This window comes from Urocampus carinirostris, chromosome 2, assembly GCF_059441175.1.
Source record: "Urocampus carinirostris isolate Australia breed hairy pipefish chromosome 2, RoL_Ucar_1.0, whole genome shotgun sequence".
Classification (NCBI taxonomy): Eukaryota; Metazoa; Chordata; class Actinopteri; order Syngnathiformes; family Syngnathidae; genus Urocampus; species Urocampus carinirostris.
The window spans coordinates 57,849,448-57,867,265 of NC_142350.1; the positions used below are offsets into that span (position 1 = coordinate 57,849,448).

General features: G+C 41.5%; 1 protein-coding gene across 4 annotated transcripts in view; it reads left to right on the forward strand.

The window, feature by feature from the left end:
• The window catches only part of kif13a (kinesin family member 13A), a 72,214-nt gene extending 54,402 nt beyond the window's left edge, over nucleotides 1-17,812 (forward strand). The window contains exons 26-40 of one of the 4 annotated variants that reach the window (XM_088327284.1): nucleotides 102-134; nucleotides 845-944; nucleotides 3,222-3,348; nucleotides 3,433-3,488; nucleotides 5,104-5,228; nucleotides 5,352-5,528; nucleotides 5,593-5,685; nucleotides 5,765-5,917; nucleotides 7,269-7,346; nucleotides 7,437-7,496; nucleotides 7,667-7,748; nucleotides 8,901-9,052; nucleotides 10,385-10,525; nucleotides 13,025-13,961; nucleotides 15,439-17,812. In XM_088327284.1, the coding sequence (XP_088183410.1) occupies nucleotides 102-134; nucleotides 845-944; nucleotides 3,222-3,348; nucleotides 3,433-3,488; nucleotides 5,104-5,228; nucleotides 5,352-5,528; nucleotides 5,593-5,685; nucleotides 5,765-5,917; nucleotides 7,269-7,346; nucleotides 7,437-7,496; nucleotides 7,667-7,748; nucleotides 8,901-9,052; nucleotides 10,385-10,525; nucleotides 13,025-13,961; nucleotides 15,439-15,572 (2,448 nt within the window). In that variant the 3' untranslated portion in view covers nucleotides 15,573-17,812. The remainder of the gene's footprint in view (nucleotides 1-101; nucleotides 135-844; nucleotides 945-3,221; nucleotides 3,349-3,432; nucleotides 3,489-5,103; nucleotides 5,229-5,351; nucleotides 5,529-5,592; nucleotides 5,686-5,764; nucleotides 5,918-7,268; nucleotides 7,347-7,436; nucleotides 7,497-7,666; nucleotides 7,749-8,900; nucleotides 9,053-10,384; nucleotides 10,526-13,024; nucleotides 13,962-15,438) is intronic. The other 3 variants (XM_088327286.1, XM_088327285.1, XM_088327287.1) reach the window with 3 other exon arrangements.
• The last annotated feature ends 6 nt before the right edge of the window (nucleotides 17,813-17,818 follow it).

Sequence of the window (17,818 nt, forward strand, 5' to 3'; positions counted from 1 at the left end):
GTCGATATTTTTATAAGGAAAGTTTCACGAGCTATACTTTGTTCTGTTCGCTGTCCTGCACACACACGCACACACATCTGACAGTGTGTTTCTCCTGCCAGAGAGAGTTGCAAGACGATATGGATAGTTATCAGGTACCCTCATCCTGCTGTAACACACCCCGCAGCATGAAGGATCATGTGTTTGGGACAAGGTCCTTTGCTTAAGGGCCTGCAAGGGGGAGGAAAAAGGCTGTTCCTCTCCCTAAACCCCAAAATTGCTTTATTAAACAAAACACACAAAATGCTGTGATAACATATCATAACTCCATTCTTTGGAAGCTAAACACGGCTCCACCCATCACTGACTTGGCGAGTCCACATGCAGACTAATGCTGTTGGCTTGCCATTACTGCAGAGCTGCACGAACACTACATGCTATCCAAACACTTGTTGCATGGCTGGCACTACTCTGCATTGGGAATGTGGACTGATGTCCGACATGTACTGCAATTCAGTTTTTGGGGATTCTGTTCACTTAGTCATGGAGATTTTTGCACAAGGTGATCAGGTTGGAATCTGATTGGCTGCTGCATGTGTTTGTCAATGACTATGAGAGTGTGTTAAAAGTGTTTAATGAGTATACAGTACATATTTATTACAATTTTGCTCTTTATTGATATTGGCTAGACACAGAGCTGTGGTTTGAGAACTCTTTCCGTGCACCACTAGCATGTATAACAAAGGCCATATATGCCCCATTCGGACCCCAATGCGGTGCCGCTTTGGGCGTATATGCTATTCTTTAGCTACATCAAAAACCAACGTCATGATGCCCAACTTACATTGATTACGTCTGCTTCTAGGAAGAAGATCTCAGCTGTCTAAGAGACAGATGGTCAGAGGCCTTAATCAAACGACGGGAGTACCTTGACGAACAGATCAAGAAGATCATAAACAAGCAAGGTGAGTTAAGAACTTTTCATTTTTAGCACCCGCACATTTTGTACAGCATTCTTAGTTTTTTTCCTTTGTCACGCAGTCCATTCCTATTGGTCTTTCAATTTTTCACCCATTTCCTTATCAACCCTTTTGCGTTTACTTTGACGTACTTTAGACAAGACTAACAAATTTAACAAACTTTTGTATTAGAGATATTAACTAAGTGGCTGTGTACGCTTTGCTGGTGTATACATTGGAGGAATATGTTTAAAGATTAGTAGACACTTAAAATAAGGAGAGAAGACATCGGTGGATTTTAAACTTGCAAGGGAAGCAAGCCCAAATTTTAGATAAGAAATTCTAACCTGTTCTATTAGCACTCCCCTGAGCCCTGTTTTTGTATTCAATCGCATAGGTTACAAAAAAAATAGTTCCTAAAGGTTGAGGGAATCAATTATCAGCAACCTGATTGGCAGACAATGATGTGAACAGTTTGTAACAGTCAACAGTGTCCTATCATAGACAAAATAATGAAATGGCTATAGAATCTCCTTTGCAGGGGTCCAATATTAAAAATTGATCTTATATAAACCCTAACCCTGTACTTAGCTTTGCCACAAGTAACCTAGTTACATTTTGCTTTGCCTTAATAATAGCATGATGAATAAAGTCTATCCATCTATCTATCTATCTATCTATCTATCTATCTATCTATCTATCTATCTATCTATCTATCTATCTATCTATCTATCTATCTATCTATCTGTACATCGGACACCGTGGTTAGCAGCACAGGATCTCCGCAGGGGACCGTTCTCTCTCCGTTCCTATTCATTCTATATACATCGGACTTTAAGTACAACTCTGAGTCCTGCCATGTGCAAAAGTTTGCAGATGACACTGCGATCGTGGGATGTATCAGAAACGGGCAGGAGGAGGAGTACAGGAAATTGATTCAGGACTTTGTCCGATGGAGCGACGCAAACCACCTGCACCTAAACACCACCAAGACCAGAGAGATGGTGGTGGACTTCAGGAGAACCAGAACTCACCCGGTTCCTGTAAACATCAAGGGAGAATGTGTAGAATTTGTCCAGACCTACAAATACCTGGGTGTGCAGCTGGACAACAAACTGGACTGGACTGCCAACACAGAAGCTCTATGTAGGAAAGGGCAAAGCCGACTTTACTTCCTCAGAAGGCTGGCCTCCTTCAACATCTGCAAAAAGCTCCTGAAAATATTCTATGAGACAGTAGTGGCAAGCGCCCTCTTCTATGCGGCAGCGTGTTGGGGAGGCAGCGTCAAGAAGAAGGATGCCTCTCGTCTCAATAAACTGGCTAGGAAAGCGAGCTCTGTTGTGGGCAAACAGCTGGACAGCCTAACAACAGTAGCTGAGAGACAGGCACTGAAAAAGCTGAGGTCAATCATGGACAATCCATCGCATCCGCTTCACAGCATTATCTCCGGACAGAAGAGCAGTTTCAGTGACAGACTGCTGTCACTGTCTTGTACTACGGACAGACTGAAGAGATCTTTTCTTCCTCATGCCATGAGGCTCTTTAACTCCACCCGGCAGAGTAAAGGCCCACATTAAACCACACCACCTACATTGGATATTACCGAATCTTACTGCATTATGTGTTCTGTGTAGCACTATTTAGTTACTCTATATAACATGCTAAAGTGGGCATTTGCACGTCACACTGGGTATTTGTATATTGTATTCTTTTGGCTTTATTATTGTATTGTTCTCAGCTCAGGGATGCTGCTGGAAATGTGAATTTCCCTTAGGGGATGAATAAAGTATCTATCTATCTATCTATCTATCTATCTATCTATCTATCTATCTATCTATCTATCTATCTATCTATCTATCTATCTATCTATCTATTTCTTCAGCTGGAATTTTTTATCATGTTTGTATTTACAATATGACAATACACACTGTAAATTTGAAATGATAAGGTGCAGCAATCCAGCGTTTTCTGTATTCACTCATTCACTGCCATTTACACCTATGGTACTGAATGAGTGATTCAATATCCTTGATATATATGTTTTTATTGCAGTTTTTTTTTAAAAAAATCTTGCACAGCTACCTTCCATCATAACTCTGAAATGACCACAAAACAGTGGTCAGGTCAGCAGTGTGTGTAATTCCACACCACACAAAGAAAACAGTTTGGTACTTTTGAGCAGAACTCAAGTACCACATCAATCAGTACACAAATATACTCACACTCTTTCTTTAGGCTTTATGGTTTGTGATAACAATCTTCACTTTTTCTACATCCATCTAGAGAAATCAGAGGAAGACATCGAGCGTGAAGCCCGACTTGTTGAGCAATGGGTCGGCTTGACCGAGGAGAGAAACGCCGTGCTTGTACCGGCACCTGGAAGTGGCATCCCTGGAGCTCCTGCTGACTGGTACACAATTTAGTTTAGTGTTTTTTTTTGTTGTTGTTGCTTTTTTTCTGATTTTGTAATGTTGCATTAAATTTCTGCCTGTAGGACCCCAACTGCTGGAATGGAAGCTCATATCCCGGTCCTCTTCCTGGATTTGAATGGTGAGTGAAACACATTTGTAAAATTAATTTAAGGGTCCAAAGGGGCCAGGGGCCAAAACATAAGCTAAAGGTGATCATATGACTCATTTATCTTTGTTTGATTCGTCAATGAAATGATGTAAATCCATGGATGTACTAGACTGAAAATATACAATAAAGAAAATAAGTATTTGGCTATTTATCCCACTTAGAAATCATGGAGGGGTCTGAAATTTTCATCGTAGTTGCATGTCCACTGTGAGAGAGATAAACTAAAAAGAAAAATCCAGAAATCACAATGCATGATTTTTTAACAATTTATTTGTGTGATACAGCTGTAAATAAGTATTTGAACATCTGTGTACCAACTACAATTCTGACCCTGAAAGACTTGTTAGTCCGCCCATTAAAAGTCCACCTGCACTCCATGTATCATCCTAAATCAGATGAACCTGTTTGAGGTCCTTAGCTGCATAAAGACACCTGTCTACCCCATACAATCAGTAAGACTTTAACTTGTTACATGGCAAACACCAAATAGATTTCCAAAGACACCAGAGACAACATTGTACAACTCCACAAGGCTGGAAAGGACTACAGAGTAATTGCCAAACAGCTTGGTAAAAAAGGTCCACTGTTGGAGCAATCATTAGAAAATGGAAGAAGCTAAACATGACGGTCAATCTCAATCAGAGTAGAGCCCCATGCAAGATATCACCTTGTGGGGTATCAATGATTCTAAGAAAATTGAGGAATCAACCCTAAATTACACGACAGGAGTTGCTCAAAAGAGCTGGGACCACTGTTTCCAAGGTTACTGTAGGTAACTAAGACGTCATGATTTGAAATCATGCATGGCACAAAAGGTTCCCCTGCTTAAACCAGCACGTCAAGGCACGTTTTAAGTTTGCATACGACCATTTGGATGATACAAAGGAGTCATGAGAGAACATTTTGTGGTCAGATGAGACCGAAATAGAACTTTTTGGTCATAATTCCACTAAGCGTGTTGAGGGGAGGAATGGAGAGTACAATCCAAAAAACATCATCTCTATTGTGAAGCGAAGGGGGTGGTAGCATCATGCTTTGGGGGTGTTTTTCTGCACATGGGACAGCACAAGTGCACTGCATTAAAGAGAGGATGACTGGGGCTGTGTATTGTGAAATTTTGGGGGACAACCTCCTTCCCTCAGTCAGAGCATTGAAGATGAGTCGTGGCTGGGTCTTCCAACACGACAACCCAAAGCACACAGCCAGGAAAACCAAGGAGTGGCTCTGTAAGAAGCATATAACAGTTTTAGCTTGGCCCAGCCAGTCTTCAGACCTGAACCCACTTGAAAATCTTCTTAGGGAAGTCATACTTCGTGTTTCTCTGCGACAGCCCAGAAACCTGACTGATCTAGAGAAGATCTGTGTGGAGGAGTGGGCCAAGATCCCTCCTGCAGTGTGTGCAAACCTGGTGAAAGACTACGGGAAACGTTTGACATCTGTTATACTTATTTATTTAATTGTTTATGCAAAACAAGATCTTCAGTAATGCACTGGTTAGGGGCTATCTAGCTGAAAAAAAATTCACCTGAGGTGAAAGATCACGAGTTGAGACCAAATTACCTACTAGATTTTTTTGTTCCACCAGCTGATAACCTGACAGTGAATGAGCAGCTAACAGGACCCCATGCTGCAGGCGTGAACTCTATTCTACCCAAGGAGCATGGAAGCCAGTTCTTCTATCTCCCTATGATCAAGCACAGTGAGGAGGAGGTGAGAAAGGACTTTGAATTGGATGCTAACTGATGATCAACGATTAACTTCCTTTCTGGGGATGGATTGTATTCCGTTTGAACAATCCCCATGTACATCCTTCAAGTCTTTTCGTTTTTGCAGGTGTCGGCCGTGTGCTCCTGGGACTCATCCATCCACGATTCGGTGCATCTCAATCGGGTGACTTCTCCTCACGAACGTATCTACTTGATCCTCAAGTGCACCTTACAGCTCAGCCACCCTGCTTCAATGGAATTGGTGCTCCGCAAGAGGGTCGCCGTCAATATCTACAACAAGCAGGTTGTTTGAATGCACCGCATAGCAGTCAATTTGACTCCCCTAATTTGACTTATTTTTTGTGCAGAGTTTCACGCAGAGTCTCAAAAGGAGAATGTCACTGAAGAACACGCTTTACTCATGCGGTGTGACCTACGAGATTGTTTCCAACATACCAAAGGTGAATCGTGATCGAGTTGTCAATATTATCTTAAATAAGTCATGCTAATGAAACTTTTCACAATTGATTTGTCATCAAGGCCTCAGAGGAGCCAGAGGAAAGGGAGACTTTAGCCCTCATGGCTGCTCGTGCAGACAGCGAGGAGACCCAGGACGGGGAAACTTACATTGAGAAATACACTCGGGGAGTTCTGCAAGTGGAAAATATTCTGAGCTTGGAGAGACTTAGACAGGTACAAAATAATTACATGAGATGTGGATTCTCTGATCAGACTATTATGATAAATGAGTGATTGCTGAAATATTTATTATTGCTGGTGTATTTCCACATTAAATTATTATAATTAGACAAATCAGAGTTTGTGTTTGCAGCATAGGCTTCCTCTGGTGGACAAATACCAATGATGTAGCAGTTAAATATCATCAGTGCATTTTAGGGGTGTGCGGTGAGGTTCGTGTCTGGTGAGGCACAGTCAGATTTACAAATACATGAACCTACATCTTATTCATAATTTTATTGGCAGGACAAGAAAGCATCATATAAACTAGCATAGAATTTTCTTACCTTACTCATAAATTAACTCTATTATGAAGACAAGTCCATGCAACAAGATTAAAATTACTGGATGGTTTAACTAGCTTGCTAACACTGTCACAAATTTTATTGTTTGGGGCTGAGGTGCGCGCCAAATCAGAATCCTTGGTCTCACTGTCGCCCTCTGCCTTGAGGCAAGATAATTGCTTGCCTCACACTGCAGACGCTCAGCACAGTAACACATTATGTTGTAAAATGCTGGTCTACTAGTGATCCCTGGAGCCAAAAAGAGATCCGCAGGTTCGAGAGTGTTCTCCATCCGGGCCCCGGTGCTGTGGATGAAATGAAATGTTTTGCATTTATATAGCACTTTTTAACTCAATGACTTCCCAAAGCGCTTTACATTGTGCTTCACATTTCCCAATAGCGGCCGTGATCTGTGCAGCCATGTAAGGCGCTAACCTGCTTATTGGGGGTATTAGGGGTTCAGTGTCTTACCCAATGACACTTCGGCATGTAACACGGACGAGCCGGGATTCGAACTGGGATCCCTTAATACTAAAAGGATCGCTCTACCTCCTGAGCTACTGCCGCCCCAATGCTCTTCCCCCTGAGATTCGATCTGCAGCCTCAGTGGAAATGTTTAAATCTAAGCTTAGAACACAATTCTACTCTATAGCATATGAATAACCTATACTTTATGTTGATAATACGTTTATCATTTGCGTTCATGTAGGTTCTAGATGAGGGGATGGAGTCATAATAGTCTGCAATAATAGTTTGCAATAGTCTTTGATCTGTGCAGCCCTTTGAGACTCTTTGTGATTAAGGGCTATACAAATAAACTTGACTTGACTTCACTTGATATCATTCAAAATATATTTGGAAAATTTTGCAATTTTGAAAAAAAAAAAACAACTAAAAATTGTGAAGGTAAATGAGAGAACTTTAACACCGAATGAATATAACCATTATGTGATATTTCCATGCTGCAGACTCACCTGCCGCCCCTGACAGAAATTATCAACCAAAACAATATTTTTTTGCAGGCTGTGACAGTAAAGGAGGCACTTTCAACCAAGGGACGACATCTCAGAAGAAGCCTCAGCACACCGAATGTACAGCATGTAATGAGCGCATTACTTTCATTCCTTTACACATAAAGTGGAAATAATCATTCTAACATGTGCCATGAATAACATTTTCCTGCTCTCCAGTCTTCTTGCAGTAAAACAGACCTGACTGGCTGTGAGGATGAAGACCGCAAAGTATGGGAGGTATGCGTTAATATCGTGTTGATCACATGTTTTACAGCTGGGAATGAACTTTGTTTGGAATGACCACACGCAAAACTCAGGAAATGATATGCATGAGTGGCAGTGCTTGTAAACAGAGGGGTTTCTAGTTTTTTGAAGCAAACTTAAATGATGTACATATTGGTTCTTAGGACAACTGTGACCAAGTCGACGGCTGCAATCCTCTGGATGCCTCTTTATGCAACACACCAGTCAAAAACAAAGAAGGGCAAGGTATTTTGTATTTGCATGTTATACACATTCTACTGTTTTATCCATCATATAACCACCGAATCTTCAAGCAGTTCTAAAAGTCAAACTATCTGTCAAATGCTACAAATCAAGTCATGTTTGTCACAAGTCTCAAAGGGCTGCACAGAACACAGACTATTGCAAACTACAGAATATTTTTAAAACATCCCCTGATCCAAAACCTACATGAGGGCAAGCAAAACTCAAAACCTCAACATAAGGTAAAGGAAGAAACCGTGAGACGGGACTGCATATGAGGTAATCCTCCTTCCAGGAGGACCAGGCTGCAATGGATGTAATAATACACAGATATTGTCAACATAAAATTTAGGTTATTCATATGCTATAGAATAGTGCTCCCGTCTCCAGTATCTGATATCGATCCCGCCTGTCTCTTCCTGTCCGGTATTTTGCACCAGTTTCCAGTATCGACCCTGTCTGTCTTACCCTGGTCGGTATCTTGCTCCAACCTCCAGTATCCGGTATTGATCCCGTCTGTCTCCTCCTGTCCGGTATCTTGCTCCAGTCTCCAGTATCCGATATCGATCCCACCTGTCTCGTCCTGTCCGATATCTTGCTCCAGTCTCCGGTATCCAGTATTGATCCCGTTGGTCTCATTCCGTCCGGTATCTTGCTCCAGTCTTCGGTATCCGGTATCCATCCTGTTTGTCTCATCCTGTCCGGTATCTTGCTCCAGTATCCGGTATCGATCCCGTCTGTCCTGTCCGGTATCTACCCGGGTTTTCTGTATCGATCCCATCTGTTCTGTCCGGCCTCGATCTTGTCGCCTCTGACTTGTCAGTCTCATTTCTTCCGCCCAGCGATCGCCGCATCCCTGGCGTTTGTGTTCACGCTTAAGACTGCCCCATTCCCATAAAATGAAGCATGTGTGAGAACGTTACACGTCTGGGTCCTCCGTCTGTGTGGGTTCTGACAAATGTAATCATTTTCATTCAATACATTTAAGGGATACATCTTCTACCAGTACTGTGCTTCGAGATTCATTCAATGAAAAAAACGTGAAAGATATCTAAATTCTGAATTGATAATTGCACCTCAACTGTTTACCTCAATTCACCTGAATTAACTTGTTTCCAAAATTTGTATCTAATGGCTTTTGACGTTTCTGCTCAGGTTTAGTTACAGATAGTCCTACCTTCTTCAACTCCAGTCCCTTCAAGCTTCTGTCCCCTCAGCCCTCCAAGTTCCTCAAGTCCCTGTTACCGGTCAAAGAGGAAAACAAGGTAAAGAAAGTCCTGGAGGCCCGTCCACTGCTTGGACAAGAGGTAAGAACAAATGAGTTACAGTTCACCCACATGCATCCATGTTTTTGTCTCTCATATTCATAAGGATTGCAGATTTTATAGCCCTTAGTGCTCTTCCAAATAATTTTTAACGATTTCAATATAGCTCGTACTGTAAATACATTTCAAATAATCCCATGACCATAACTACAGTAAATTCCGGACTATAAGCCGCTACTTTTTTCCCAAACGTTCAACCCTGCGGCTTATTCAGTGATGCGGCCAATTTTTGTAATTTTTCTAACAGCCGCCAGCGGCGCTCGAGTTCAAGGCGCATGACGCAGCTTATAAGCTATACGCAATCGAGCAGTCCGATAAAGAAGGAAACAGAGCTACTGCACGCAAACTTTACCTTGCGAGCGTGTTGCTAGCGTGTTTTTGAATAAGGGAGCGTGGGACGACGTTTATGTGACAAACTCTCTTTCCCATACCAAAGGAGGACAACTTCGATGACGACAGTTATAGGGAGGAAGATGAGAATGTTTTACCGTGATTTCTATATGAACGGTATATTTATTTTAACAGGCACTTTAACCGTATTGCGAGCGTCTTGTTAGTAGCGTTTTGCTACCCTTCACAGGCACGGTTTGGGATGAAAGTTATAATATTATTATTAAAGCTTTGAAAACTCTCTCGGTGTACCGTCTTTTTTTGTAAATATGTGTAAGAATGTATAATATGTATTTGCAACTGTATATTTTTGTAATGTATTTATTTTGGACACTTATTCTGATAAGTGTTGCACTCACCATTTAAAAAGAAGGGGCGTAACAGACGCGGGGGATGACGGGAAGTGGGGACCGGTAAAGGTGAGTGTTTGTGGACACGGCAGACAAAAGTGGATATATATTTTTCCCACCCTTACCTTTGGAAATATACACTTTTTTTCCTTGGATTACTTTTAACGGGACCTGGACTGTGCAGGTCTGCATCAAATTTTAAGTACCGGTATCATTTTCCGTTCATTTTGCCGGCTGTGGTTTTTAAACTGTGCACTTTATATTCAGTTGAAATCGCGGGACTCAAATTAGGGTTTGGGTTAATTTTGTGATTGTGTCACACGTTTTAATGTGGGCGCATGCGGCTTATATACAGGTGCGGCCTGTGTAAGTACAAAAGCGTTATCCTCTTAAAATGTGGTGGGTGCGTCTTATAATCAGGTGCGCTCTATAGTCCGGATTTTACGGTACACAGCTTTTGATTGAAATGCATGCCGCTAACTGACTTGCCAAGCTGCAACCATGCATGCACGCATGCATGCAACGTGTTTGTGGTGTGCGTGAAGTTTGTGCTGTTGTTGTAACCCATCCGCAGAGCATGCGCTCATGTGTGGACAGCCCTGCACTGCTCCCCCCTCCCTGCTCCTGGCGCAGACCCAGGGCAGGCAGCGAGGGCCACTTCCACCCTTCCACCCCCACCTGCAGACAGCTCAGCCACACACTGCCTCACGGCGTTGTAAGTGCCACTTTCACGCTTTTTCTCACGTCACATGAGCACAGTACAGGCTGCTTTGGAATCCACCCTGCTCTTGCACCGTTAACTGTGTACTTTTGGTCAAATATTTTGCAGTTAGATAATAAATAGATCATCAACGATTGGATTTCAGAAATAAAAAAAGACTTGACGTGACTTGACTATTTACTGCCGGGGTCTCACACTCAATTTACTTGGAAACAGAGTCTGGGTGAGGCTTGGCTGCATCAGGTTTTTGTTCTCAAATATTTTTTTTCTTAACACGAAATAAGATGAAAAAATAATAAGGCAATCAATTAATCAGGAATAAATGGATAAAATAATAATATTAATACAGGCAAAATCACAAATCGTTGCTTACTAGAAAACTTTCCTTTTTATTCAGTTAAATTGGCTGTATTAACAGTTCTTTAACTTTTAACTTTCTAAACATGAATGAAACAATGAACACAAACTGTTCTAAACAGGGCTTCTCTTACCTATTCCTTGCTGGTAGAAAAAACGGCCGAAAAACAATCACAAAACGCCTCAAAATGTACACTTTTTTTTTTTAAACAAAATCAACAAAAAAATGACCTAAAAAGATCCCAAAACGACCCCCAAAAAACGCCCAGTAATGAGGAAAACTTCTAACAAAAGTATTTCAATGTACTAAAAAGTAGTAAAAATGTACACAAAAGTAAGAGAATGAACAAAAAGAGCGACCAAAAACAGTTGAAATATGATCAAGAATTGAACCTAAAAACGAGAATTAAGCCCAAAAAAACACTGAAAAACGACAAATAAACGACTCATAAAAACAAGCACAAAATATCACGACCAGAACGGAATCAGGACCCAAATGCGTAGCGTTAACCACAAGTTTATTGATAGAAAGAGGAAGGGCAGCGCTTGCGATCCAGTGCTCGCTGGACGCAGGAAGCAAGCCGCTTACGCAATCAGATCGTGATCCGAATACAGAAGTGGATCTTCCGAAGCGGGAGATGGCGGTGTCAAAGACAGAAAAACAGGTCGATAGCCGGGACAGGAGAGCAAAAATGTGGTCGGGATCAAAAAACGGGTCGTAAGCCGGGACAGCAGAGCAAATGTGGTCAGGATCAACAACAGGTCGGACAAATGGGGAGATCAGGAACAAACGGGTGGAAAAACGGGTGCAAAAACTGGGACAGGTGGGAGTCAGGGTCAAAATGCTTGCCTTGTAACAACAGATGTTCGCTGACGGACTGACAACCGGAGAGTGACAGGACTAGGCTTAGAAAAGGACAGGGAACCAATCAGGTAGCCCGCAGCGGCTGGCGCCAAATGAGCGAGCACAGGTGATACTAATCACTAATCATGACACAAAACGCCTTAAAACGATCAAAATAAAACCTTAAAATAATAAAAAACCCAAAATATTCACCCCCTAAAAGACCCCCAAAAATACCCATAAATGAGAAACCTTCCAACAACACCCTTTAAAATATAAAATGTTAAAGAATGTACTGAAAAGTATAAAAAAAATACTGCAACAGAACTAAATGTTTGAAAAAGTACTGAAAAGTATTTAAAAGTACTAAAGAGTAGTAAAAATATACATTACTCTCGCTCTCTATTGCGCTTTTTCTATTTCTCTCACTCTTTATCCTATTTTCTGTCTCTCTTACCTTCTCTCTCTCGGAATCCCTTACTCTGTCTCACTGGTACTTTATCTCTCCTTTTCCCCCTTCTCTCTTTCCATAAACTTACTACTCCTACTTTATTTTCTAGCAAGTGGCCCCCAGTTTAAATGAGCTTGAAGGAATATCGTGCATTATTTAGCACGTTCTAGTGGTAAGAAAAACGTAATTCAATCAAAAATAGATATTGATTTGAATAATAAACAAAAATACGTAAACTATCATGCAAACATGCTTTTTTTTAATACCTGCAGGTTGTGGTTTTTTTTAATTTCATTTTGCATGACATGAGCATGATCTTGCTGCTACAGGTGCCCAAAAAAAACTGAAAGGATGGGCAAAACAATGACTCTAAAAATTGTGCAGTCTGGTCACTTTGACTCTCCAATTTTTGTATTCTTTTTTTGTGCTTTTTAGCAAAAATACAGCAACACCTGATGGTCAAATATTACACAGCGTCCCTTTAATAAATACTTCAACCTTTGTTCACAACTTTAAATTATTTTCTTTTATTTTTCTGTGTCTCAAATCTGTTTATTACAGTACTGCAAATGAATTATAATCACCTAAAACCTTGCAAAAGAATAAAATTTAAATCTGGCCAAATTCATTCACAAATTCAAAACCAAGTCAATAATGTAGTGGAAACTTTGCCTTAGGGAAAATATGTCGACTAATTAAAAATGAAAATAAATATTTGCATCGCTAACAAGCCATCAACTTTCATGTTGCATAATCACAATCTGCCCTATGAACTGTTGCAATCAATGTTGTAATAACAGAGGTGAACACTCTGCTAACGTCTGCTGGTGTTCGACTGCAGGAGTCCGACGAGGAGGAGCCTGCAGCAGTGACTGCTCTCAATCTGGACCAAAACCTTCAGGATGGCAGCAACGTTTTCCGGGCATATATCCCAGAAGACTTTGCCAACTTCGACATCTACAACGCCGCCCTAGAATGCCGTGCCGACCCCAAGGAGCCGAAGGAGGTGTCTCGTAGCCCCACCACCAGTAGCTGCACCAGTGGTTACTTCTCCCAAAGTGCTTCCACTGCCACGCTTTCGGACCTCCCTTTCAGTTCCAGCGAAAGCTCCGATCATCTCAGCTGTGCCTCACAAGACGGGAAGGTTGGCGTGCAAATGAAAAGCCTTCCCGCCGGGAGCGAAGACCAGCCGTCTGGTTCCTTACCTATCAGCGTTCCTTGTAACAAGCAAAGAACTTCACCTCAAACCTTCCAACTTAGTTGCAGTCAGGAGTTCACAGACTTCAAAGGGGCGGACGACACCATAGCAGAAGAAGAGCTAGACAATTTCACTAAGAAATGGGAGCGAGATGGTGCCGATTCCACGAAAACATGTGACTCTTCGGTTGAAGCCAACAACCTCGACAACGCCTCGAACGCTTTCCCCAAATATCCTATTTCAAGTACCACTGTCATTTCCCCTCCTGCTCCATCTGCAACTTCAGTTATCACCTCTTTGCCGCCGTCTCCGGCTCTGAGGGGCGGAGTCCCCCCGTTCCGTGAGCCGGCACAGGGTGACGTGCCCCGGGGGAGCCCCTGTCCCAGCCCTGACCCCAGCAGCACAGAACCCTCGGGGGACTCCAGCGGTGAGGAGAGTGCCCCTGTGGCGCAGCTTCCCGACTGGATGGCGCCCGGGGAGCTGGTGTGGGTAGGCAAGCGACGGGGAACGGTCCACTATGTCGGAGGTGTGGAGTTCGCCAAGGGGATCTGGGTTGGTGTCAAGCTGGACCTGGCAGTGGGTGAGTACACAGCAGGAAGTACAGCTAGTCAAGTCATGTTTAGATGTATTATCACAAGGAGTCTCAAAGGGCTGCACAGACCACAGACTATTGCAAACTACAGACTATTATTACACCATCCCATAATCTAAAACCTACATGAGGGCAAGGAAAAACTCAAAAACCTCAGCATGAGGAAAATAAAAAAAAACCTTAAGAAGGGACAGCAGATGAGGAAATCACCCTTCCAGGAGGACCAGGCTGCAACGGATGTAGCAATAACAAATAATACACGGATATTGTCATTGTGAAATATAAGTAATTCATATGCTATAGAATATAAGTGTGTTTTAAGCCTAGATTTAAACAGTTTCACTGAGGTTGTAGATCGAATCTCAGGGGGCAGAACATTCCGGAGCACCGGGGCCCAAATAGAGAACGCTCTCAAACCTGCGGTTCTCTTCTTGGCTCTTGCGATTACTAGTAAGCAGCATTTTCAGAGCGAAGGCTCCAGACAGGTACGTAGGGGGAAATTAAATGAAGAGACAGAAGAGCCAGTCCATGCATTTTCCATGAAAGGCTGGTGCTCTATATTTTATCTACAAGTCCAATGGTGTCTGGATATCTAGATTCTTTCGTTGTTACACCAAAGTTCCCGTTTCACGGACCCCTCAACCACTGGGGTTTTAGGGGCACCACTTCCTGTGGTGTGTCTTGGGCAGGTACCGCTTAGTGGCGCATCCATCCCCAGCCCGTTTTGTATTTAGGTTGGGGTTTGCTCCACCACATTAAACAGATTAATAGTACAGAGTACTGGTTTCCATGGTTTCAAGTAGGCAAGGCAAGTTTTTTTGTATAGCACAATTCATACACAAGGCAATTCAAAGTGTTTTACAGAAATGGCAAAGATACAGGTTAAAAACACACAATTACTGTTAAAACATATAAGAAAAGACATTGAAAATTTAAAATGTGGTTTTTAAAATGCATTAAAACCACAGATAAAACATAATAAAATCAATGAATTGAAATAAAGTAAAAATGAAGAGTGCAGATAGAACCCTTTCAGTTGTATGCACAGTTGAACAGAGCTGTTTTCAGCCTGGACTTAAACACTGTCAGAGTAGATGCCTGTCTGACGTCATCAGGAAGACATCATCATAAATAGAATAGTCTTCACTTTTGCTTTATTTTGGCAAAACATGCGAAAGATTCCCGATTCGAGACCAGGTGGAAGTACAGTATACCTGTATGTTGGCCTTGAGAGGAATGGGCATTTGTGCCGCTTCTTCACGTGTCCATATCCTGGCCACTAGGGGACAGTATAACACAGAAACTAAGCTGTTAACTATCGTCTTCACTATCTTCAATGTGCAGTGCTGGATATTGATTCTTACATGATCTCTTAGATGCAAAATCTTCATACAGTTGAATTAATAACAAGTCATTTTTTGACTGTAATTGCTCTGAATGTTGCTGAAATATTATTTTCTTTCAGGTAAACACAACGGTACAGTCCAGGGAAGAGTCTACTTCCGATGTCCGCCCGGCCACGGTGTCTTCGTCAAACCTTCTCGTCTGACCAGAGGGCCGCCCTCCATGGACTCGCAACCAAGTACACTCCTCAGATAAAACCGAGCCTCCTTTGGCCAAGATTTCGATTTTTTTTTTAAAGGCTTTGACTTTATAAAACAAGCTAATCACTGAATATGCACATGCTCATTATGCACATTTTTTCCATATGGGTGTATTTTTTACGTTAAAATGCATAACCAGGAGTCCATATGGCGATATTAGCCACTACAATTTTCTTAAGAAAGCATATTTTTTTATGGTTTCATAATCCCCTGAGGCTCATATAATGATTAATCTGGGATGCGAAGATGAAGAATGTACTACTGTCAAACAAGCCTTGGTGTTTTCATTGATGTGTGATGTCAGAGGCAACCAAAGAGTTTTATATCTGCTGTTCGGAGTTGAGTCACAAATGAGGTGGAAACCTTTTCTATTTTAAACAAGAATAAAAAGTTTTTTTTTTTTTACGGTCTTAAAAAGGGCATGAAGGCAAATTTGAATATATATTTTTTTCTTAAACAGGGTAAAAAAATGCCTTAATATTTTGAGACCCAATAACAGTTGTTCCCAAACATTTACTTCCACAGGAAGGTTTCCATCTTTATGATATATAGCATAATCTGTTTTTTCTATCAGGCCTAAAGTTGAGTGCCATGTCTCTGTAAGGAATAATTACACCTTCGCAATATCAATAAGAAAACCCGCATTGCTTTCATTTGTGGCTCTTGAATTCTCCTGCCGAAGTACTGTGACACTGTGTATCGAACTATCCTCATTCAGCATAACCGTGCTGATTGAACGCTTGCACTGGAACGGATCCTCAGAGACGTATGGGGGATTCATCTTGCCAAATGGAGAATAAATGAAGAAATAAATACCAACAAATATATGCCATATAGATACATAAACAAGTACATAAATCACATAATATCTAAACATGTGACATCAATGCAATTTATTCCTTTATTCGTGCATTTTTCGTTAATCTTGTTTATTTAATAAGGTATTTTGTCATGCATTTTGTCACGTATCATGTCGTGTACAGTAAGCCTTCTATTTGTCATGGAAGTTACTTTCCAAAAAGGATTTTGATCAGGGAAATCCAAGAAGTTGAAACCTTTATTTATTTTTATTTTTTTTACAATTATTATTACATACTCTATAATACATTGAAATTGAAGAACAAATACAAGTACTGTATACTGTACCTGTAAACATTTATCTATTTAATTTTACCCCCGTTTCTCTTACGGTGCCGCGCGTGGTTAGCACGTTGCCCCACGGTGCGGAGGTACAGGGTTCAATTCCAGCTACTGACCTCCATGTGCGGAGTTTGCATGTTCTCCCTGTGCCTGCGTGGGCTCCCTCTGGGCGCTCAGGTTTTCTCCCACATTCCAAAGATAAATAACTCCAAATTGTCCCTAGGTATGAATGAAGCGTGTGAGTGGTTGTCAGTCTCTTTGTGCCCTGCGTCTGGCTGGCAACCGGTTGAGGGTGTCCCCTGCCCACTGCCCGAAGATAGCTGGGATGGGCTCCAGCACCCCCGTGACCCTACTGAGGATAAGCGTTGTAGAAAGTGGATGGATGGATGTTTATCCTGGATTGTTTGGCCCAGAAATTGGCAACCCAAAATTTTGAAAGAGACATTGCACCGAAATCATACGATTTTCCATTATCAAACATTTTTGTAAAAGCGCCAGGACGCCACTAGGGAGCTCCAGAGAGACGCATGTAGCTCCAGAGACGCATGTTGCTGACCTTTGTTTAGTCAATCATAATGCATAACACAATATGTGATCAAACCCATGAAGCTTCAAGTGAGGAATTACTATATTTTGTTTATTTTGTCTCAAGTAAATGTTATTCAAATGAGCAGGTGGCCCAAGTGCATGGGTGTTTAATTGGTTGATCCAAATTTGACCCGCCTCCTAATTTAATTAACATTCTGTTGTGAAAAATACTTGACATAATACACAAGAGAATACACAACAAAATAAAACGACAAAATATCCAAATAAATAAATGAAAAAGAAGTATAAATAAACCTATATATATCGCGTGTACAGTGGTACCTCTACTAATGAATTTATTTTGTTCTGGGAGTAGTTTTGTAACCTGAAAACTTTGTGAGTAGAGACACATTTGTTATGTAAATGCGGTAATCCGTTCCAAGCCCCGGAGAAGTACAGTTTGATATTCTTTATAAAGAGCATGACAACATGGAACAAATATATGTTAATATTTGATCACCGCACAATACACATAAAACGAGATGAACATCATGTAAAAAAAACCGAAAAATA